At 58.7% G+C, this 23,364-nt stretch overlaps 1 protein-coding gene across 3 annotated transcripts in view; it reads right to left on the bottom strand.

Annotated features, from left to right (window-relative positions):
• Nucleotides 1-1,699: 1,699 nt before the first annotated feature.
• Nucleotides 1,700-23,364, bottom strand: part of CLIP2 (CAP-Gly domain containing linker protein 2) — a 76,933-nt gene continuing 55,268 nt past the window's right edge. The window contains exons 9-17 of one of the 3 annotated variants that reach the window (XM_087417766.1): nucleotides 19,520-19,624; nucleotides 16,955-17,803; nucleotides 14,777-14,834; nucleotides 11,908-11,991; nucleotides 10,813-10,969; nucleotides 8,364-8,523; nucleotides 6,549-6,734; nucleotides 6,171-6,233; nucleotides 1,700-3,656 (exon numbers count right to left, since the gene is read on the bottom strand). In XM_087417766.1, coding sequence (XP_087273892.1) covers nucleotides 3,645-3,656; nucleotides 6,171-6,233; nucleotides 6,549-6,734; nucleotides 8,364-8,523; nucleotides 10,813-10,969; nucleotides 11,908-11,991; nucleotides 14,777-14,834; nucleotides 16,955-17,803; nucleotides 19,520-19,624 — 1,674 coding nt within the window. In that variant the 3' untranslated portion in view covers nucleotides 1,700-3,644. The remainder of the gene's footprint in view (nucleotides 3,657-6,170; nucleotides 6,234-6,548; nucleotides 6,735-8,363; nucleotides 8,524-10,812; nucleotides 10,970-11,907; nucleotides 11,992-14,776; nucleotides 14,835-16,954; nucleotides 17,804-19,519; nucleotides 19,625-23,364) is intronic. The other 2 variants (XM_087417768.1, XM_087417769.1) reach the window with 2 other exon arrangements.

The raw sequence follows: 23,364 nt of genomic DNA, 5'->3' as shown, positions 1-23,364 counted from the left end.
CCTGGCGGCTGTGAGCCCGAGGGCAGGGTCTGTGCGGTGCCCTATCATTGCCCCCTCGCGCCCCCGTGGAGGCCCCTCATCCTCTCAGGTGCCGTCCTTCCATCCTGCACCTCAGGAGGCTCCTCTCGTGAGATTCAAGCCCGTGGCCATCTGGCCTGAAGTCGAATGCGGCCTCAGCCCTGGTGACATTGGGTCAGCCTTGCACCCCAGCCTGGTCCCAGGCCCCCATTCTCCCTGTGACTGTCCCTGCCTGCACCCACTTCCTTCCTCCCCCCCCCCAGCATCCTCTTCAAAGTGGCTGACACGGGGTGAGGCCAGCTGCGGGCCAGCAGCTGCGAGTGGGTGGGGTCCTGCTCTCCTCTGACTGCGCCCCTGGCGTGGAGTCCTCATTGAAGGCTAAAATGGTCGAGGAAGCACTTTCCCCAGGGAGGGGGACGCACTGCGAGCCCTCGGGCCCTGCTCCATCAGGCGGGTGACTGGGCTCTGCCGGTGCCATGGCTCAGAGAAAAAGACACCAGTGACAGCGGTGGGTGGTAAGTCCCGAGAGGAAGGAACCTCGCTGGCAGAAGCTCTCTGAATTTCAAAACGCTGGGCTGGTGAGATAAGGTCTGGAAGGACAGAGACCATTCATGTTGAGGCAGCAGGAGCCTAAGGACAGGGTGCTTGTTTCAGTCTACCCAGGATACTCTCTGGATGAGTACTGTGTTGACTGCTCTCTATTGCCCCCCCAGACCCACTCTGCACCCCCATCCTGGCTGTGCCTGGAAGCTGGCCTTGATGCCTTCCCACAGGCTCCCTGGCCTTGGCGTCAGGTTGGGGTCAGCCACTGGAAGGGTCAGTAAGAGGAGGGTGTGGGAGGAGAGAGGTCAGGGTGTTTACCCCCCGGCTCCTTCCCTACTGGGCCACACAGACCACCGGGTCATCTCCACAGACGCAGCTTTTGCTAACTCCCTTTGCTTCATCCTTTTGGGGTGCAATGGCTCCCCAGAGTCCCTTGTGAGTGGCCTTAGCCCTGTCCACACCTGCGCACACGGCTGCTTCCTCAAGTCTCGTTCACCCTTGGATGATCCCACTGCTTCCCACAGGGTTCTGCTGATACAGCGCCTGAGAAAGGGCACGAAGCTTCCGGGTGCAGTCAGCTGTTCACTTGGAGAGCCTCATTCAGTCTCCGTGAGGGGACCCTCAACTGCAAGGCTGTAAAATGACCACAAAGCTTGCAAAACGCTGACTGGTCGTCCGCTCCAAGGAAAGCCCGCTGCCGCCGGAGACAGCATCAGCCCCCTGAGGCTGTAAGCATCCTCACCGCACTCATCCAATTTGTGTTAGCTGATCTGTCACTGCTTTGCACATTGGGAAGAGTTTTCGTTTTTTACTTGCAGGCCCACTTATACGTTCAGCAGATTCAAATGCAACCCCCCACCCCTCTCTGTGAGTCTTGCCCGGCCTGCCCTCACTGCCCTCACCTCTGGTTCTCTGCCTATTCCTGCTCAGCTCCCTCTCCTCGGACAAGGCAGCTCGGCCTAGGATTTCAATGCCAGGTCCTCTGAAGCCCTCATCAGCTATTCACATCTGACTAAGAATTACCTGGCAGCCCACCAGGAACGGATGGAGACCAACTCCTGGCACCAGGGTGCCCACGAGCTGGAAGAGGCGGGGGGAGCCCAAGGCACCCAAAGAGAGAAGCAGGCAACTGCAGAGGTCTGGGACCTCAGTCACAAGCTTTATTGTCTCGAGCACAGACTCGCCACACTTCAACAATTCCACTTTGGGAAGGGGAAGGGTGTGGGGGGGACTTGGGGGGGCATGGCTGGGCCCACACTGGGCAGGCAGAGAGGCTCACAGGGAACTCGCGTCTCTGCCACCTGCCACCTGCAAGCCCTCCTGGTGTGGGCCTGCGCTGTTAGTAGACTAGTCGGTGCCTCCTGTGGGCGGGGCAAGCTGCCTGATTTTGCTGGAAAGAGTAGTACTTGCCTCTGGGTTAAGCTACTACAGCACTGCTTCTGGACTGTTGTTAATACACTGCATGCGAGAGCTGCCGAAAGCCAGGGGGGAGAGGAGGGGCCTGGGGCACTAAGCGGCTGTCCCCGAATAGGCTGCACTTGGGCAAGGACGTGACCACCAGCCGCCTGTACGGGACTGCCGCGGGCTGCCCGGCTGCTTCCAGGACAGGAGCCGCACGCCTGTCCCGGCACACTTGGGAACGCCACGATGGGGCATCAGATGCCCCCTCTGGCTCGGGGGGAGGGCCCCATGTGAGGACTCCCTGCGCTGGGGGAGGTAGGGGCTGTTGGGCGCTGGCTCCCCCCCACGCCGAGGCCTGCAGCAACTCAGCAGCCTTGAAAGGAAGGAAGAGAGGCAGTTACATTTTTCTTGCCACCAACATCCTGTGGGCTGTTTTCCTGGCTTCAGGAGATGGGGCGTAATAAGCTCTGGGCAGGCCCCTGGTGAGAGTGGAAGGGGCTGTTAGTACGTGTGCGTCCAGGTGCATGTGCCTGGCAGACACATCCCTGAACGCTCACCCACGTGCACCCGGCTGTGTATGTGCACAGCTGGGTCACAAGAACGTTTTCGGTGTGTCTGGGCACAGCCCTGCCAGGCCTGGGGCTCAGCCCTGGAACTGAGTGCCTGCAGCCTGAGCACGGGTGACTGCAGAGGCCCCACACACACAGCCACACGTGCACGGCGACCTCTGGGTGTGCGTGCACCAAGGGTCGGCGGTGCGTACACCAGAGCCGGCCCGGGTGCATCTGCAGGTGGGAGGCCCAGTTTTGGAACATTTGGTCGACCCACGGGACACTATATTCCTGAGCAGTCAAAACACGCCTGCAGCCCTGGCTCGGGGCTCCCTGCGGCTGCCCTGCCCTGGCTCCCAGCAGGTCAGTGGTGGTGGCGGGGAGAGGGGCTTCCAAACTTTCCTAACACTGTGGCTCGGGCCTTGGGGACCACTCTCTGGCCAGCAGCTTGGAGCTGTGTGTGTGTTGGGGTTGGGGGGAAGACCACGCCCCCCAACACCTTGAACCTGGTGCCTTGCTGGGCAGATGGCTGAGAGGAACTTGTCCCACCCTTGAAGGAAGCTCGGTGTGTGGGGACAAGAAACTCTGCGCACTGCCTTGGCCTGGAAGCGGCAGCAGGAACAGGCGCGCCTCCGGCTCCTCAGGCCTGGCCTTCCCTCCTCGGCACCTGCAAGGAGAAGCTGGCCTCCTCCGACCCCTTCCCGGGACAATGGCTCTCTGGGGTCTCAGGGGGACCCGGGAGAAGGAGGGAAGGGGAGGGCAGGGCCGTGCTCAGGGCCAAGAGAGTCCTCAGGGCAGCTCTTTCTGGGGAGAGGGGCCTGGCCGGATTGCCCTGGCCTCCCCAAACAAACTCCAGAAACTGTCGGGGCATCTTGGGTGCCCAGGCAGAAGGTCCCGGGGGGCCAGGCCGGGGCCATCCTGCTCTCCATGGAAGGCCGTGTTTGAGGAAGCCTCCTGATCCGGCAGGGGCGTCGGGGGCGGGGGACTGTCCTCGGCGGTGGGGACGTTATTGTTACAAACACTGTTCTTGTCTCCAAAGTGACAGCCCTGGCCCCTGCCTGGAAGGGGCACTGCTGGGGCAGGCCGGAGAGGTGTGGTGTGGACTGGGTCGCTCCACGGTGTCCCTCAGGGTCAGTGCTTGTCCTGGAAAGAGCAAGGTCTTGATCAGCAAATGTCTCCAAGAGCCTTGAGTGCGGGGGGCGGGTGGGGGGGGCCGAGCAGGTAGGAAAAGGGGTGGTTGTGGGCTGGGAGAGGAGAGCCCACCTGTGCCAGGGAGCGGGAGCAGCACATACAAAGGCCCTGGGGCAGATGTCTCTGCTGTGGGTCTGGGGCATGGTGAGACAGGAGGAAGAGGAGCTGTTTAGGGGAAGCTGAGGGAAGAGGGGAGAGCAGGCGGTCTAGAGAGCACCAAGCGCCTGTAGGGAGGCGAAGCCGAGGAAACGGAAACGGGCTGCGACTCCAAGGCTCAGCTCGCACATCTGCAAGCCGGGGTGACCCCACGTGCCCCGCAGGGCTGCTGGGGGTACAAAGCCACACAGGTACGGACGTCAACTCCCAGGGTGCCGGGCCCAGGCGGCTGCTCTGCCGACACGACCACGCCACTTCCTACTGCGGCCGGTGCAGGCCCCCGCCCGTCTCTCTCTGTCCTCACCCACAGGCCGGCCCCCGGCAGGGTCCGTGCCCAGGCTCTCCTGCGTCGGGTGAGCCAGGGGCCCCACCGCCCGAGCGGGCAGGACGAGGGCCCAGCCGCGCTCCAGCCTCACCCGCCCACGCCACACGGCGGGCCGGGGCGGAGCTGGCGCTGGGCTCCCGCCCCCCGGCCGGCCGGCCCCGGGGCCAGGGGGGCGCCCGTGAGCTGTGCGGCGGGGCCGCGGGCACCCCAGAGCTCACACGGGAACGCGAAGACCCAGGCCAGCGGTCCCGGGGGCCCTGGGGCCCGCGAAGCGCTGCGAAAGCGGTTCACGCCCAGGTTTATAGAACCCGGAGCTTACGGAAACTGCTTGGGAGAGAAAACGCTCATGTTGAAGACGCCCATGAAAACAGGGGCGGCGCTGAGCGCAGAGCGAGCTGCCCGCCCTGCGGAAACGGCGCCCGGGCCGCCGCCCTCGGGGCCTGAGCCGCCCTCCACAGGCTGCTCGTCACAGCTCCGCGCGGAACGGGAACGCGCGAGCCGGCTCGGCCCCGGACTGCGCCTTCCCACACGGCGGGGCTCTTTTCCAGCACGTCATCGCCGCAGGAATCGGGACGCGGAGGAGCCGCCCGGGGCCAGGGGGCCGAGGAGGCCCGACCACCGAGGGCGGCCGGCTGGCGGCCCTGCGGCTCCCGCGGGCAGGAGGCAGCGGCGCGGCGTCTGGGCCTGAGAGCGGCCGCGTCGGAAAACCCCGCCCTGTCCTCAGGGAGCGCGGACCGACGATCCAGGCCCGCGACGGGGCACTCGCCTGCCAACGCTCGGCCAAGCCCGCCCGCCACGTCACACACGCCCACACAGAGTGCCGACGACCGCAAACGGGGGCAGAGGTTGCCCATATTCATGGCGGACAGCATGGCCATGTTCTAGGTACTGTTTTTTTGTGTGAGATCAGCCCTGAGCTAACATCTGCGAATCCTCCTCTTTTTGCTGAGAAAGACCGGCTTTGAGCTAACATCTGTGCCCATCTTCCTCCACTTTATGTGGGACGCCGCCACAGCATGGCCTGACAAGCGCTGCGTCAGTGCGCGCCCGGAACCCGAAGCGCGAACCGCCGCAGCGGAGCAGGCGCACTTAACCGCTGCGCCACCGGCCGGCCCCTCTAGGTGCTATTTTTATTCTTGCAACTTCTGTGAAAGTTTGAAATTATTTTCAGTCAACACTGGGTGCGGCGGCCACGCTCCGCCACGTCGGCACCCGCGCCGGGCACTCCCACGCAGACACGCGCTCCCGCCTGCTGAGCGCACGCAGTCGTGCGCGCGCGCCCCCGCCTGCCGACGCCCCGTCAGCGCCGCTCAGCGCGCTCCCGCCCCGGGCGCTCCGCGGACGGCCCCGCACACCCGCGACTCCGCAGCGCCCTGCCTGGGGGCGCTTTCAACAGCGGAACTCAACAAGCACAAGCATGAAAATGTGAAAACCGGGGCACTACGCAGGCCGCGCGGAGGACACCTGTTTCCAGTCAAGTGCGAGCTAACCCAGAAGGCAGAGCGCCGCCTGTTCCCCTCGGCGGGACCGCGCCTCCCCCTGCGCGTCCTCGAGGGACCGCGACGGGGCCTGGGCGCCGCCCAAAGCTGACTGAGCGCGCGCGTGTGCCCACACGGAGTCAGCGAACGAGGAGGCCTGGCTGCGCACGCGCACGCGCCTCGGCGTTCAGGAAGGACGTCACTGAAATGTGCTAGCCAGGGGCCCCTCTGGGGAAGAGAGCTGCCGCTGGGTGTTTTCTTCTTTATGTATTTTTGGGTTTTCTCCACACGTTTCCCAATAGGCCTGGATTACTTTACAATACACGGTTTTTAAAGAGAAAGCAGGTGAGAGGAGCAGCCTGGGACCCGACGCCGCTTGCCGGCACCGCCCGCTCCGAGAGGGACCCTGCTGAAAGCCTCCTCACAAGGCGGCTTCGTCGTTTGGGTGGCTTTTCGGGGCTCCGTCTCCAGAGACGTCGGCCCGACGGGAGGCCCAGCGCCCCTCACCTCCTGTTCCTGGGCCTGGTCTTGCTGGTGGACGCCGTTGGCAGAGCCGGAGCTGGCGAGGGCCTGGAAGAGGCAGGGCGGTCGCTGAGCGGGCCCCCCGGCCGCCCCGCAGATGGCCAGGCCTTCCCCACGCGACCCTCTCAGGCTCCAGCCTCGGGCCAGGGCGCTCCAGACGGGGGCTCCCAGGCCCCCGAGACCAAGGCCGCATGTCCCCCTTGGCCCGAGCTCCCTGCGGTACAGCGCGTACCCCTTGGGCTGGGCCTCCCAGAGGACACGGCCGTCTGTCCCTCAGACCAGGGTCCCCAGGGCCGGGCCGCCTTCCCTGAGGACGCCGCCCCACGCGGGCCCCCGGTCAGCCAGCGCTGGCCCGTGGCTCACCTGGGCCTTGTCGGGGCAGCTCCTCATGGCCTCCACGAGCTTCTCCACCTGCTGAGCCTGGTCCAGCGCGGCGCGCAGCGCGTCCTCCGTGCCCATCAGCTGGCGCTGCAGCCGTAGGAGCTCGGGCGCCGAGGACGGGTCGCTGAGCGAACAGCGCCTCTGCTCCGACAGGGCCCTCTCCTTGTCCTGGGGCGGCAGGAGAGGGACGGCCATCGGGGTGTGTGCGCCTGGGTGCGAGGGCCTCTCGCTCTAGGCAGGAATCTCTGCCGGCCCACCTCGTCTCTGGGTCAGGCCTGAGCATCGCCAGGACGCCCCGGCCTCCCTCCCTCCCCCGAGCGTCCCGCTGCAGCACCTGCCCTGTCCCCGGCCGGAATCCCCAGCCCGCAGACGCTTCACTCTCTCCAAGTCCCCAAGTCCAGGACCCCTCCCTCCTTCCTTCTTGTGTCCCCCGACTCCCTCTACAGTCTCATGTGAGTCCCTGCTCTGCACCCCCAGACCCCCAGCTTCCTCATCGCCTACCCTATAGCCCACCTGAACCGCGCTCAGAACCCTCCCACAGCATCCCATGCCCCCTCCCCAGCAGGACATTCGTTTACCTTCCGCTTCCAAGCCCTCCCCAGCAGCCCCACCCACCATGGTGCCCCCTGGCTCCCACACAAACCGCCCACCAACGCCCCGGGGGCCGGGTGCTTCCAGGTCCCTCTGCGTGTCTCCGCCTCTCTATGCAAATCTCCCTCTCAACCCTTCCTCACTAGAGGAGGTTTCCACCCACCAAGCCCTTCCCTAGTTCTCCCACAGCTCTGGGGACAGTGCAGGGGGAGGGTGCCCCGGAGAAAAGGGCGGCCAGTTCCCACAGACACTGGACCAGCCTGTGCCCGATGGAGACGAGTCAGCGTGGCACTGGCCCCTCCCCGTGGCTCTTGGAAAGCGCTGGGGAATCAAACCCCAGGTCCCTGCCGGGCCCAGGCTCACAGAGTCACGAGGACCACAGAGGGCCCTGCTGGCCAGGTGTGCCAGGACTGCAAGGCCGCAGGGCGGCTGGGCAATCCCTTAACGCTGCAGGCCCAGGGCCTGCTCCCACGGCTGTAGGTGGGTCTTGGCTCTCCCTCCTGCCTGTGAGGCCCCCTTCCCCTTCCATCTCCTCCAGTGTAGCTGAGCCCGTGTGGCCGGGTGGGAGGGCAGAGAGTGACTGGCTTCCCATGACAGCAGGCCTGTCCTCCCAGACCCCGTCGTGTCCACACCCTGGAGATGACCAGGCCCAGGAACTGGCCACAGGCTGGTCCTGAAGGCTGACCACGGGGGATGGGGTGAGGATGGTTCTGTCCTGTGCTCCTAGCATCACCCTCCTGGCCCCGCCCTCACCTCTGGAGACTCAGCTCAGTCAGGTTCGTGCTCCTGAAGGAGTCTCAGCCCCCAGAATCTCAGGGTTATGGGAGGCTTTCCAGTTCCCATCTCCTTCCTGAGACCGATGTGTGAGTCCCCACCACAGGCCCCTGAACAAGAGCTGGTTTCTGGCTGCTTACTTCCCTGGATGGGACACTCCGCACCCTGCAGTAGCCCATCCTATCCCTGGGCAGGCCAGACTCTTAGGAACTCTTCTTTTGCATTATATCACCCAGACAGCCACACAGCCAGCCACAATGTCTGCCAAGAGGCCACCCGTGGCCCCCCCACCAGCTACAACCCAGACCCTGCTGTGGTTCTAGGGGACGTGAACCCTCACTGTGAGCTGGTGGTAGCTCCAGGAGGTCACCATGTCCATGGCCTGACAGCAGGGCAGCACAGCCCTGGCCTGACCCCCGGTCCCCAACGCACCAGCCCGCTCAGCTTCTCACGCAGGCCCCGGATGTCGTCCTTGAGTTTCTGCTCCTGGATCCGCCACTCAGCCTTGTGGACCTCACGGCTCAGGTCCCTCTCGGGGCCTGGGGAGTGGCGACCAGCCTCCAGCAGCAACACTCGCAGTTCGTTCAGGCTCCTGGTGTTGGGGGGGGGGGGCGGGGGCACAGAGCAGTGGTGGTCAGCCCTGGCCCCTCCACTCCCATACTCTGGGGATTTGACAGGTGCCTAGAGACTGGCAACCCTGAGGAGGACACTGTCTATTAAGATGGCATCTGTGCCAGGAGGGGCCAGAGTGGAAACAGGAAACCATTTGACCAAGAGGGGTCAGAATTCAGACAAGCGGTGGTCAACAGGACTTGGCCTTTCCTAGAATGTTCTTAAAGTTTTAAAAAAAGAGAATATAATATTTGTTTAATTAAAACAAAACATTCATCCAAGAGAGCTCATGTGGCAAGACTTTTTAAATGCCTGATGTCACATGGGTTTTACTTCCCATGCCAGCTCTTAATCAACTGGCAGTAGCTGCCTGGAGTACTGTGATGAGAATGATTCTGAGGCCACATGCGGGCTCTGCAAAAAAGAATGCAGTCCTCAATTAGCAATGTCTGCCATGGGCACCGATTGAAGGACACACCCCTTTCTCAGCCTTTTCCCTTGCCTGCATTTACTGTAAAGGAGGGGAAAACTCCCTCACTAGGTGGCCATGGGTAGTTGAGAACAAAGTGGAAGTCAGATGGCACTGCTCCTTTCCCTTTCCTTCTCTTTCCTGCTGTGAATGTGATGGCTGGAGCTTTAGCAGCCACCTTGCAACCACAAGGGAGAGTCCAAAAGAACTACAAAGGTGTTGGCACTGATATGTTTTGCCACTGAACCAACTGCCAGCCACAGCTACCTCCCAATTTCTTGTCATGTGAGGAAAATAAATCTCTACTAGCTTAATCTGCCAGTGCATTCCTGGCTGATCCCCCACTCCCAGCCTAAGCACCCCAGGAGCATGGAGGAGCTCATGGTGGCCTACATCAATCAAGAAAGGCTTCAAGGAAGAGGTGGGCTTTAACTCGAGTTGAATCTCAAATGCTTACAGGGGCTGGCGAATCATGTCCAGGAAGTGGGTGTAAGAAAAATAATGAAGGGGGTGGGGACTGAGGAGACCCACCGGGCCCACGCCATTGAAAGGGGGCAGGTGCTCCCCAGGAATGCTGCAAGTCAGCCTAATGTTGTCAGACCTAATTTTTTTAAGAGAATCTGGACTGGAGAAATCCAGATTTTATGTGAAATCTTCTGATTCTTAAATGCTAGTCTAGGTTTTTTTTTAAAACCTCATATGGGTCACATAAACCACGTCTATGCACAATAATCCAGTAATTCTCAAAGTGTGGTCTAGGGAACCCTCAAGGGTCCCCCAGACCTTTTCAGGGGGGCCTATGGGTCAAAACTATTTTCATAATAATAATAAAACTATTTTCATTGTCATTTCTCATGAGCATACAATTTTTCTGGGGCCACGTGGCATATTAATAATTATCTGAAAAGGATATTAAAATATTCCTTTCTTTTCCAACCAGATATCTAACGCCAGATTTTCATAATATACTTCAACCAAAACAATAAATTGCAAAGACTGACTGCAGAAGATATGAGAATCCAGCTGTCTTCTATTAAGCCCAACATTCAAGAAATTTGCAAAAATGCAAAACAATGCTACTCTTCTCACTAAATATTTTTTGTTTTGGAAAAGTTACTTTTTATCAAAAGCATGTTATTTATGTTACATGCAATTGGTTTATTATTATTTTTAAATGGATTAACACATATTTAAAAATTTTTCCACTTTAATTTCTAATATGGTAAATATGGAAAAAATAAATGAGGGCTCTGTGGGAATCCTCAATAATTTTTAAGTTTAAAGGGGTCCCTGAGGGGCCGGCCCCGTGGCTTAGTGTGCGCTCTGCTGCTGGTGGCCCGGGTTCGGATCCCGGGCGCGCACCAACGCACCGCTTGTCAGGCCATGCTGTGGCGGCGTCCCATATAAAGTGGAGGAAGATGGGCACGGATGTTAGCTCAGGGCCAGTCTTCCTCAGCAAAGAGAGGAGGATTGGCATGGATGTTAGCTCAGGGCTGACCTTCCTCACCAAAAACAAAAAGGGGTCCCTGAGACCAAGAAGTTTGGGAACCACTAATCTTTCCTATGAGCTCTGCTTGGGGAACTGTGTTGAGAAGGATTCTGAGGCTTCATGTGAGCTTAGCAGAGGAGAGTATGGTGATCGCTGGTGATGCCAGCCACCTGTCCCACCCGTGCCACTGCTGCACAGCCCCTGGAGAAGACTGGCTAATGTTGGGTGGAATGAGGGTCAGGGCCAGAGGGAGGACACGGCTGGGTGACAGAACCAGGCAGGCCTGAGCACACGGCCCAGGGCTGACTCACCGCTCCTTCCTGAGCAGCTCCTGGCTGACCAGGACCAGCTGGCCCGAGGCATCGTGGGTCTTCCGGGACACGGCCCCCAGCTCGGCCTCCAGGCGCTGTGTCTCCTTCTGCAAGGCGTCCACCTTCTTCTCTCCGGACCTGCATTTGCTCTCCAGTGCTGAGGGTCAGGTGGCAGGGAGAGGAGGGGAGGGTCAGGGTCCTGGTGGGAACCTGTCCCACCTGAGGGCCAGGCCCGGGCAGGGAGCCGGTTTTCCCGGGGGATCACAGGGACACACTCCACGGAGTGGGGGTCCCTCGTCCTGCAAAGCCAGGCAGCAGGGGGCCGAGAGGAGCCACACAAAGCTGACCAAACCCTTCAAGCACAGCAGCCCAGGCTGTGTGGTGTCGGGGAAGCAGTCCCTTCCTGAGACGGGAACCGGGCATGCACACCGTGGCCTGGATGAGGACCAGCCAAATCTTCCCCTCAGCCTCAGAGTTTGTGGTCACCTGACCTTTGTCAGGGCCAATTATGCCCGGTGACCATGATGGGAAGGGGAGAGAAGTGGGGGTGGGAACCTTTCCCAGGAGGGGCCGTCTCATGGCCACCACCACTGGCATTCTGGCAGACAAGAAGCGGGGACAGTTTGTCACCAAATCACATTCCAGACCCCTGGCCCCTCCCCAGGCTTCCCCTCTGTTTTCATTCCCCTGTGCCTTGCTGTCTGCTGCAGCTGGCGTCCGCCGCCCCCCGACCCCCGATTCCGAAATCTTGGCTGTTCTTCTAGGGGCTGGGGGCAGACACACGGTATCAAAGTGACCTATGAGGAACCAAAAAGTCTTCAAGACCAGAGCACACCTGTGACAGAATTTCAGAACAGAGCCGGCTCCGGGGAGAGAAAGGACGGGGCCCCTGGTCACATTATGGACAGTGTCTGGGCTACGATTCTCCCTCACTGCTGCCAGATACAAGTCCAGTGCGGTGACCTGGCCCAGGCTGCCTCCTCTTTAAGGCAGCGGGGGAGAGCACACGGACCCAGGCGCCAATCCACTCCACGCTCTACTGGCACGTGGCCCCCGGGAAAGCCCCCGAATCTGCCCTGCGGGAGGGAGACTTACCACTTACTTGGGCCCTGAGCATCTCGGTCTGGGACATCAAGGCTGTCACCTCTTTGTCCCTCTTGTTTAGCTTGTCCTGCAGTCCTAGGAGAGAAGGGAGAGACGAGGGGCCATCAACACTCCAGGGCCAACACTGTGGTCCAGTGGGCGAGGGGGTGACCCTCCCACAGAAACCCTAAAACGGGGCCCTGCTTGGCCTCCAGGGTCCAGACGGCTCACGCCAGGCATCTCCCTGGGTAACCCACCCTGAAGACAACACTCCAACACTGTGTGGTCTTGAGCAACTTAACTCTTAGAGTCTCAGTTTCCTTGACTGAAAAATGGGGATAATAATAAGGGGGCCCATATCACCTGGTCATGTGGATTCAATATTGGATAGTCTCAGAACAGTCATAGAAGAGATAATGCATAGAAAGTGCTAGAAACATATAGCTTTCTGTAAGTTGATTTATAAATTTAAATAATACTAATAAATATACCAACAAAATTTTGGTTTTTGTGTAACTAGATAAGCCTATTCTAAAATCACTTGGAAAAATTAGCAAGAATAGCCAAAAGAGTTTGGCAAAAACTTCTTCAAAGAGTTCAACACAGACTTACCATATGACCCAGCAATTCTGCTCCTGGCTGTATATACCCAAAAGAACTGGGAACAGGCTCTCACCAAGCACACACGTTCACAGCAGCACTACTCATAACAGCCAGGAGGAAACAGCCCAGGTGTCCACCTTCAGGTGGATGGATGAACAAAACACGACACGTGCCATGATGGACTATTACTCAGCCATCAACAGGAACGAAGCATCGACACACGCCACAACACGTATGAACCTTGAATGTGTTATGCTCAGTGAAAGAAGCCAGACGTGAGAGGCCACGTATTGTGTGATGCCGTTTATATGAAATACCCAGAAGAGGCACATCCACAGAGACAGAAAGCAGAGGAGCGGCTGTCAGTGGCCGGGGAGGGGAGGGTGGAGAGTGACTGATAGCGAGTCCGGGGTTTCCTTCTGCGGGAATGAAAATGTTCTGGAACTAAATAGAGGTGGTGGTCGCACAACATTGTGAACGTTCTTAATGCCACTGCATCGTTCACTTTAAAATAGTTAATTTTATGTTAATTTTGCCTGAATTAAAAAAAAAATAGCCAAGAGAATTTTGAAAAAGCAGAGCAGAAAAGACTAGCCCTGCCAGGAGTCAGAACACAAAGAAAGCGTGAATAATTAAACATTACAGAACTGGCCTGTGAGCACACAGGTTATTGGAATGGGTGCGAAAGTGCAGAAACAGAGTCAGTTACAGAAGAGAATTTAAACATGGTGAGGGTGGTCATTCAAATCGGTAGGGGGAAAGGAGTTTTTCAAAAATGATGTTGGGACAAGTGGGTGCTCTTTGGGAAGGAAATAAACATGGATCTTTACCTTACACCTTACAGAAGGATGACTTCTAGATGGATCCAAGATTTAAACATAGAAAATGAAACTTAAAAAGTACCACAAAAAACCATGGGATGCATTTTGAAAATAATAAACCCAGATGCCAAAAAACAAAAGATTGAGTTTTTTTATTATAATTTTATTTATTTATTTATTTTTCCCCCACAGCTCCAGTAGATAGTCGTATGTCACAGCTGCACATCCCTCCAGCCGCTGCATGTGGGACGCGGCCCCAGCATGGCCGGAGAAGCGGTGCATCGGTGCACACCCAGGATCCGAACCCAGGCCGCCAGCAGCAGAGTGTGCGCACTCAACCGCTAAGCCACGGAGCCGGCCCAAAAGATTGATTTTTAAAAATCTGAATGGCAAATATCACAAGAAAAATCAAAAGACAAACCACAATGTCATATATAAAGAGTTTCTAGAAATCAACAAATTCCAATTTTTCTAATCACAAAAAATGGGCACTGGATCCAAGTAGAAATAGGAATGGCATTTCATCTACAGTAAGAGAGCCGAGCTAAAGTCACATCAAGCCATATCTTTCACTGTGCAGACTGACAGAAACCACAAAGTTTGATGAAGCATGTTGGTGAGGTTCGTGGGGAAACACTTGCAACCACAGCTGGTGGGAGTTAGAGTTGGGTGAGCCCAACGGAGGGCAAGGGCTTTCCTGCAGCAGTTGTACTGCTGAAAGGGCCGACGTCCATCCGCAGGACACTGGCGAAACAGAGGAGGGTAGCTCCACACAGTGGAATATTCTGCACCATGTGAGAGATAAGGAACAGTCTCCAAGATACATTATTAAATGGAGAAAAGTAAGAGGCCTCACAGTGGGGGGGCGTGGTACCCCCACAGTGGTACCTGTGTGCTTGTGTGTGCACAACCATCTCCAGAAAGGAGACGTAGTCGGCCAACATTGTGCCCGTGGGGAGGGAACCAGGCAATGGAGGACCCTTGGCCGTGTGGCCTTTAAACCATTTGAAGTTTATACCTATTTTTAAAATACAGTTAAAATCAGGGCCGGCCAGTGGCTTAGCGGTTAAGTGCGCACGCTCCGCTGCTGGCAGCCCGGGTTTGGATCCCTGGCGCGCACCGACGCACCGCTTCTCCGGCCATGCTGAGGCCGCGTCCCACATACAGCAACTAGAAGGATGTGCAACTATGACATACACCTATCTACTGGGGCTTTGGAGGAAAAAAATAAATAAAATTATAAAAAGAAATAAAATAAAATACAGTTACAATCAAACAAACAAGGTACTTTGCACTCTGCATGGCACTCATAAGCTGGGCCGCCCCGTGGCTCACGCACATGGCACGGGGCTCTCCCCAGATGGCTGATGATGCAGACAAAGGGGACCCAGCTCAAAGGCAGACCCACCGGCCTCTCCCCAGAGCCCCATGTCCCGCCCTGCCCGGCGGCCACTCACCTTCCCCGGTCTCCTTCATCCCAATCTTCTCCCCAGAAAGGTCGTTTGACGCAGTCATCTGCAAGAAGAGGCCTGTCAGGGGGAGGCTCGCCTCCCACCTCCAGCCCCAGCCCCGCCAGCCCAGCAAGCGTGCCGCACCCCCATACAACGCGACCTTCAGGGACTGGGGGGCAGGGAGCATGGGTGTCCTTGGTCTGGCCCTCTGACAACAGAGAGCCCGCTCTGCTCCCAGGGGCCCAGAGGCTGCTTGTGCAGCTTCCCTGTGGACACCCCTCCTCTGTTGAGAACGGACGTCTCCTTCTCTGGGACACCTGCAGAGACTGGTCCTGGGAATGTTTCCATCATCACCCAGAGGCAAGACCTGGTTTCCCATCCATCAAACGAGTATCGACTGCCATGGGGCAGCATGTGCAAAGCACAGCCAGGACCGGCTCCCAGAGGGACATCGATAAAGGCTACTTCCTTTCTCTCCAACGCTTTTTTAAAATTATAAACCCAGAAGCCAAAGAAGGCAAGATCAATTAAGAAAAAAAATCTGCATGGCAAACATCAATGGGCTCCTCACTGCTTCTTGGCAGAAGTTTCCAGCCTCCTGCCCAAGCTGGCTGTCCTCTGAGCCTGCAGTTTGCTGGAGCCTAACACTGCGGATCAGGGCAGCATAGAGCTAAGCAGAGAGTCACCTCCATCAACCTGCCCCTCAAACTCCTGCTCATACATCACAAGCCCCATTTTGGTCTCAGACAGTTGTGATTAATTGAGCCCCCTCGGTCTTTATTTACACATACTGCAGAGAAAATACCGCACACACTAAAAAATACTTTTTTAAACCTCCATACTTAATTCACGAGACCAAAAATCTAGTTGTCCCTGGACTTAAACCTCTGAATCTGAATCTGGGAGGCATGTGGGTCCAGACCAACAGGCCCCATGTGTGTGGAACTCAAGAGATGGGTCTTCCTGAGGTCACCACCCACTCCTCAGCCCGAACCTCCCCCACTAAGGGAGTCCAGGTCCCGGGGTCCCAGGCCGGATGCCCGTGCCCTGAGCAGCCAGCCAATCAGGCCACGTGCACACAAGCTAACCTGGGGCTCTGCCTGGTCCTCTGCCTCGGATCCCGGGAGAGCACTTGCTAAAAATGGGCCCTCCTGGGAGAAGGGGGCGGGGAGGCCGCTGCAGCAGGACCTTAAGGCACAGTGCAGGCAGACCTCCCTTTACAAAAAGGCCCCCGGTACTGGGAGCTCCTGAAAACCGACCACTCGGCTACGAATTTAAACGCAGGAGCGGATGGAGGCTCGAGAGTGCCTGGGGCTCCTGTAACGGCAATGCTTGTGCTGCCGCCTGTCCCTTCATCTAGGATTTGACTTTTGTCATCCTGGGCACCCTCGGTCAGCCCTCAGGCAGTGGGATTGGACATGATCTCTGCCCCTGGAGGGCGAGAAACTCTGGGAAAGCCACCCCGTCTTGGAGTCTTGGTTTGCTCATCTGCAAAACGCAGCCAACATCCACCTCACGGGAGTTAAGGTGGGACGGGCCTGGACAAGATGTGGGCCCCGAGTCCCTCCAAAGGCCTTTCCTGGCCCCACAGGAGCCGACACAGCCCACGCTACCCGGGGGTCGCCTCCCAGCAGGCTCAGCTGGGAGTTCTAGGTTTGGAGCAAAACTGATACTGGGGGCTCAGTCTCAGTTGCTCAGTCTCATCAGGACTGGCAGAAAGGGGGCCGCCCTTGGGCGGAGTTGGAGATAGGAGCCCCAGGGATGGGCAGGGCTTGCCCCCTACATCCGCACCACCCCACAGCAGTGCCAGGCCGAGGAGTCTGCACAGTAGGCATGTCTGGGCGAATCGGGGACTTGGGGACTGGGAGGAAGCCTGTTTTCTGAGCTGAGGTACACATCTCTCCAGGCCTGGTCTGGGGGGACCTGGGCAGGTCAGCTCAGACCGCCTTGGGTCCCCATGGTCACCCAGGCCAGCTGCCCTTCTGATGCAGGGACGAGGGTCTCCTCCTCTGAGCCAGATGCCCTCTGATCTCGCACGGGCATGCTCCTGGGGGCAAGAGGAATGCCTCCTGGGCTGGAAGAGCGTGGTCAGTAAACACCCGGGCCCTCTCCAGCTGGACCCTTGCGCCCAGAAGCTGCTGCCTATGCGCCCTGCCACCGCCCGGCTGGAGGGCGGCCGCCTACGTTGGTGTGCTGGGCCGAGCACAGGGACTCGGCAGCCTGGAGTCTGCTTTCAACAACCAGAAGCTTCTCCCGCAGCCTCTGGGCCTCCTGCTTGCTCTGGGCTTCCGACCGCTGCAGCGTCTCGTAGTCCAGCATCTTCTTCTCGGCCAGGGAGATCTGCTCCTTGAGGAACTCGATGGCCTGCGCCTGGCCCCGGTACTCCACGTCCAGCTTCTCCAGCTCGTGCACCCGCAGCTCGGCATCGCGGCGCTGGTCCTGGGCCTCGCGCAGCTCCCGCCGCAGGCCCTCCTTCTCCTTCACGTGCATGGCGGTCTCAATGTCGTGCTTGGCCCGCAGGTTGCCCAGCTCCAGCTGGTGCTCCATCTTGATGCCCTCCATCACGGCCTTCAGCTCCCCGATCTCCTTCTGCTGGGCGCCCGGGCCCGAGTTCAGGGTGGCCTTGAGGTCCTCCAGGGACTTCTGGTGGTCCGAGGCCAGCGAGTCCAGTTTGGACTTCCAGTTGTCCATGAGCCCCATGTTCTCGCTGGTGGCCTGCTGGACCTTGGCCCTGAGGTCCAGCACCTCCTGCGCGTACCTCTCGTTGGCCGCCTGGAGCTTCTCCACCTCGGCCTGGTAGGCCCTCAGGGCCTTCTCGTACTTGTCCCGCAGCACGCCGCTCTCCCTCTGCTGCTCCTTGCTGGCCGACAGCAGCCGCTCGCGCAGCCGCAGGGTCTCGGCAGCCTCGGGGTGGTCGGGGGGCAGTGGGCCTGAGTGCAGCAGACGCTGCTGCAGCTCCTCGATCTCGCCCCGCCGCAGGCTCAGCTCCTCCTCCAGCTGCAGCACACGCGACTGCTCGGCCACCGTGGTCAGCTACAGGGCAGAGACGGAGATAGGGGTCAGCAGACGGCTGGAGCGTGAGGGGGACACGATGGGGGTGAGGGAGCGTCTCACCATTTGAGGGAGCCCCCTGCCCGGGGGAAGGTCATGGGAAGGGAGGGTGCCCCCTGCCCGAGGGCCAGCTTCCCACCACGGCTGCCAGGACTCTCCTAACCTGTGCCTAGCGACTCAGGGAGTCAACTGTCCCTGTAGCCCTAGGCGGCTTGGAACAAATCGATGGTTAAAAGAAACCACCATTTGAGGTTATGGCTTTCTTCAAGTTCATGTTATTTTTAAAGGTCAGAGACGACAGAGGGAACGTTGCACTATCCTGCTCTAGAAAGGCGTCCAGCTGGTTCACAAAGGGGCTGTCTGGAGGGGCAGCCAAAGAAGGGTCCGGTTTAACGCCTAAAGCAGAAAAAAATTAATGTTCCCAGACCCCCTTCTGATAGAAAACTCTCGAGACCAGAGGCTCCATCCTCCACCCTCCTCAATCACGTCACCGGTCACAGGTTTGGAAACAATGTATTTAAAAGCTTTAAATCTTTTACAAACTTAAAAATGTTGTTTATGAAGGTGACTTTTGGTTCAATAAACCCGTTTTTGTTTTTTTAATTAGGTCAAACCCAATCAAGATGCCTCGGTGTGGAGGGCTCCAGCCTGTCAACCGTTGACTGGGTCGGTTTCTTCAAACAGCCTTTGTGCACACGCGTGTGTACGGCATGAGCACACATGGTCACTGGGCAGTGTGTGCAAATGGACCCCTGTGTGTCTGCCGATACCCAAAGGCGCACGCGCTCACTCCGTGCTGAGGCCGACTTGCAGAAACCGGCCACGGCTCACCCCACACCCACACCCACACCCACACCCACACGCTGTTTCCCCAATCACTGCTCGCTGGCTGTCTAGCTCCGTCGCCAAGAGAACTGCAGCTGGGCTGTCCTCTGGGCTGTGCTGGCCAGCTGTTTGGATGTGTGTGCCTGCACAGGAGCCGGCCCTGGGGCATGCATGGTGGGCGTAGAGGGGCCAGCTGGGCCTGGAACCTGGACTCAGAACCATGCCCTGGGACTCAGGGACACCTCACCCCCAGACAGAGCCTTCCCTGGCCTAGGAATCGCTCCCGATCCATCCTATCTCAACGGCCAGACCCTGAGGCGGACACAGTCCCCTGCCCTGAGGACACCCCCACTCCCCAAAAGTTCCACCCCTCCCCTAGCCCCAGGTCCCTCAGCCTGCCCCCTCCTGCCACCGCATTTAAGACCCCCTAGTCTAGAGGAACCTGGACCTGCAGTCCCCCGCCTCCTGCCTTCCCCAGCCTGGGAGAGGGAGGTGCGGATAGGTTGTCTCCGTGACTGCCCACATAAGGGGCAGAATGTTCCCAAGAGGCCCCCGCCTTCTGAACATGACAAAGCCTTGTCATGGCAATGCATGGGGAGGGAGGAAGGGGAGGGTCTCACAGGACACCCCCAGCCAATGGGACCATGAGCTAGGGAGCAAAGTTCCAGAGAGCCAAGACCCCCTCCTCCCCAACAAGCATGACGTGGCTCTGGAGCATAAGGACATCCCACAACCTCTACTTCCCTCCTAGAAGGGGCACAAGAGGAAGAACACGACGAGGACAGCAGCCAAAGACAGGGAAGATTACAAACAGAGACGCTGGGGCTGGGGTGTGGGGGATGGCAGCAGGCAGGGCGCTGGTGGGCATGTTACCCTGTTGTCGGCTAATTCTCGGAGCAGCCGCTCGGCCTGCGCCTTCTCCAGTAGCAGGCTCTGCTCCAGCTCCCCAATGCGTGCGTGCTCCAGCTGCGTCTGGGTCTGGTCCACCCAGGGAGCGGGCGGGGGCACAGGGGAGAGGGGCACAGGAAGAGGCAGCCAGAGAGAGAGAGAGAGAGAGAGAGAGGCGGCGTCATCTTCGTGAACAAGACAGGAGAGCAGGTCAAGGAGAGGAGGTGCTGGGAGAGGGAGGAGGTCTGCGAGGGCCGCCTGCCCCTCACTGCGTCCTGGCTGGGTCTGCTTGAGGGCAGAGGGGCTGCAGCAGCCCTGCCCAGGCCAGCCCCTGGGGCGGTTTGAAATGGACAGCCTGGTCACTTATGTCACCCCCAGGCGGCCCTCCCCCTTGCAGCTCCTAGGGCAGGGCCCCAGCCTACTCCTGCTCCCCATCGGGGAGCCTGCAGGCTGTTTCTCACGTTAGGATAGGATCCTGCACACAGGAGCCCCCCCAGGATGGATGAACGAGTGAACGACCCCAGGATTCCTGGCCCCAGGCCTGTGCTAAAGGTGGATGAACCAAGCAAATGGAAGGTTTTTAGAAACATACCCACAGCCTCACGATTCTCCCAGCCTGGCCTCCCGCCGCCCTGCCCAGAGCCCAGCCCCGTAGGTGCCCACCCCCGTGCCCCATGGAGAACGCCTGGTCTCCCAGAAGCACAAGGGCACTTTTGTCCTGGCTTCACAACACCCACTTCACAGGCTAACAAAGCCCCTCATTCTCAGGGCATCCAGGCTGGCGTGTGGACCTCCCAGAACAGATCTGCGCGGGCAGCAGGGGCTGAGGGCTCAGGCCCCAGGGCGCCCGGAGCAGCCTGGACACCAGGCAGACGGTAGGGAGAAGCCAGAGGGTCCTCCTCATCCTCCTGCTTGTCCCATCACCACCCAGGAGAAGCAGGTTAGAGCACACCAGTGTGGCCGTTCTGAAGAGGCCAGCCAGGCCGAGCAACACAGCATACACGTGTAAAGGCAGGAGCGCACCCAGCACCAGCGAGGGCCACGGTGCCAGCGCACTGTTACCACCGGCCCAGAAATGCACTCTTGCACTCATGGAGACCTAGGGATGTTTACGGCCTTCGGCCTATATCTTATTTCTGTGAATTTTCCTAAAGGAAGAACTAAAAAGCTTCTCTCTCTCTCTAAGAGAGGAGCATGCTGCAGTGCTAACAAGCAGCCTCGCTCAGTCTCTTCAGAAAATTACAGGAGGGCCGGCCCTGTGGCTTGGTGGTTAAGTGCGCGCGCTGCAATGCTGGTGGCCCGGGTTCGGATCCCGGGTGCGCATCGAGGCACCACTTCTCCGTCCATCCTGAGGCCGAGTCCCACATACAGCAACTAAAAGGATGTGCAGCTATGACATACAACTATCTACTGGGGCTTTGGGGGGAAAAAATAAAATAAATAAAATCTTTAAAAAAAAAAAAAGAAAATTACAGGCTGATGACGACACCGCAGTCCCAGCCTCGCAGGGGCCATGTCCCCACCCATCTACCCCCTGATGGTGGGCACAGTAGCCCTGCCCGGGACCCACACTAGACGGAGCATGATCACAAATATTGTATGGATGGCCCCACGGGCAAGAAAAAGCCTCCAGCTTCACAATTTCAAGGGCAACTTCATTTGGTGCCCCCTGAAAGCACCCCTCCCCATCACTTTCAGAACTTCTACCTCCCGGCCCGTGGGCTGGGGTCTCCGTGGGGGGCACAGGGGGACCCAGTGGAGTTGCTTCAGGTGCTTGCTTAATCAAGAGAAATTCACCATAGGAGTTTGGGGGGGGTCCTTTAAGGCTAGATTTTAGGTGGGGTGGACGATTTTGCCTTTCGTTCTGCTCTAGGGACACTGCCCAGCGTGGGAGGAATGGGGGCCACCACAGCCCTGTCTGTCACTCTCGGGTCCCCTGGAGTTAATGTTCATAAAACCACGGTCAAGGCTCTCGGGGCAGCATAAAGGTGGATGTAATTCTGTCTCATGCACTAACTGGAGACCCCCACCCCCACATAAGGGGTGTCTTGGCTGTCTCCTCGTCTCAGGGAGAGAGAGGCCACTGCAGGGAGAACAAATCCCCAGGCTCGGAGTCACACAGCAACATGGGGCAGCACGAGGGCTAGAGCTCAGACCTCTGGATTCCAGAACTTGCGCCTTTCCTCCAAAGCAGCCCGACTCCGCGGGGGGGGGGGGGGGGGGGGGGCGGCGCAGCGGCAGGGCACAGATTCCCCGTAGCAACACGGAGCAGGGAAGGAGGCTCTGGGGGGGTGGGGGGGTCCCTGTTTCCCTGCCTCCACTCAAGTCCTGGGGCTCAGTCCAGCCTTGTTGGAGCCCCTGACCCGCAGTCTCCTCTCACACACTGTGTCTACCCCACTCCAAGGCACAGAGCCACCGCCTTGGGACACGGCTTGGGTAACTCAGGGCTGGTGTCATTAATTAATTGGGGGAGGCGTTTCCCCAACGGCACTAGGGGCTCCTGAAGGTCAGAGGCACCTGTCACCCCTCTCGCTCTCCCTTCAGGCCAGTTCTCAACAAACAGCTGATGCTGAGTTGGTGGCTACCGATGTCCCCAACTGGGTGGCAGCAGAGGACGGCACACGTTTTCATGATGCAACATGGCAACACCCACGCAAGAACCACAGGTGTGTCCCAGCCTGTGACCCGGGGCCCACTCCTGGAGAAGCACCTCACACGCTCCTGCCTCACTCTGGCATGGGGGACATAAAGGTGGACAGACAGACAGGGTCCCCAGCCCAAGGGGCTCACATTCTGGGGCAGGACACAAACAATAAATGACAAGTCAAGATCATTTCAGATTGTGACTCGGGCAAGGACAGAGCACCGGGGAGAGGCAAGTGGCAGGAGGCAAAACTGAGCAGGCAGCGAAGGCCTCTGTGAGAAATCCCGCTGAAGGGGAGACATGAAACAGAAGCTGCAACCAGCTGACCAAGGCAGGAGGTGGAGAAGGGGCGAGCGTTTCAGGCAGAGGAACCAGCAAGAGCAGCAGCTCAGAGGCAGATGGAGCCTGGGGCGTTCCAGGAACAGAGAGGAGCCCCACGTGCCCGGGCAGAGGTGCGCAGCAGGCATGGACCCCTGGGGCCGCTCTACAGAGCCTGGCTTTCTCTAGGGCGGTGGCACAAGACATGTGAGCATGGAAGGAGCAGGATGTGATCTACGTTTTTAAGACATCTGGTGATACGTTTGCAGTTTACTTCAAAATAACGTGCGAGGGGGCTGTGGGTGGGGTACAGCTGAAACAAGAGTGGCCTGGAGTTGATAATCCTTGAAGCTGGGAGACGGGTAAATGGGAGTTCGTCAGACCATCCTCTCTACTTATGTGTAGGTTCAGATCTTTCCAACGTTAAAAGTTAACAGGATTGTTTTTAAAGGCTATCTGGCTTCAGTGTGGAGAATGGATCGTGGAGGAACCAGAGAGGAAGCAGAGGGGCCAGGAAGCAGCTATGCAGTTGTCCAGGGCAGGGTGCTACGGCCCGGCCCAGAGCGGGCGCCGTGGGATGAAGAGAGTCAGGGAGGCAAGGTCAAGAGGGTTTCTGAGGGAGGGATGAGGGAAAGAGAAGACTCAAGATGAATTTTAGTTGTATGGCCTGAGCAACTGTGTGGACTGCAGGCCCAATTACAGAGATGGGAAAGATACAGGGGCGAGGGGTGTGAGCAGGAGGCAGGAACAAATGGAGAGATCTCTTTAGGACATGTTCCATGTGGGACTCTACTGGGTTGAATAGTGTCTCCCCAAATTTCACATCCTGGGGCTGGCCCCGTGGCTTAGCGGTTGGGTGCATGTGCTC

The sequence above is a fragment of the Ceratotherium simum genome, chromosome 26 (assembly GCF_057802395.1).
Source record: "Ceratotherium simum simum isolate JZ-2026a chromosome 26, ASM5780239v1, whole genome shotgun sequence".
In the NCBI taxonomy this organism is placed as follows: Eukaryota; Metazoa; Chordata; class Mammalia; order Perissodactyla; family Rhinocerotidae; genus Ceratotherium; species Ceratotherium simum.
This window is presented reverse-complemented; position numbering and strand designations above follow the sequence as displayed.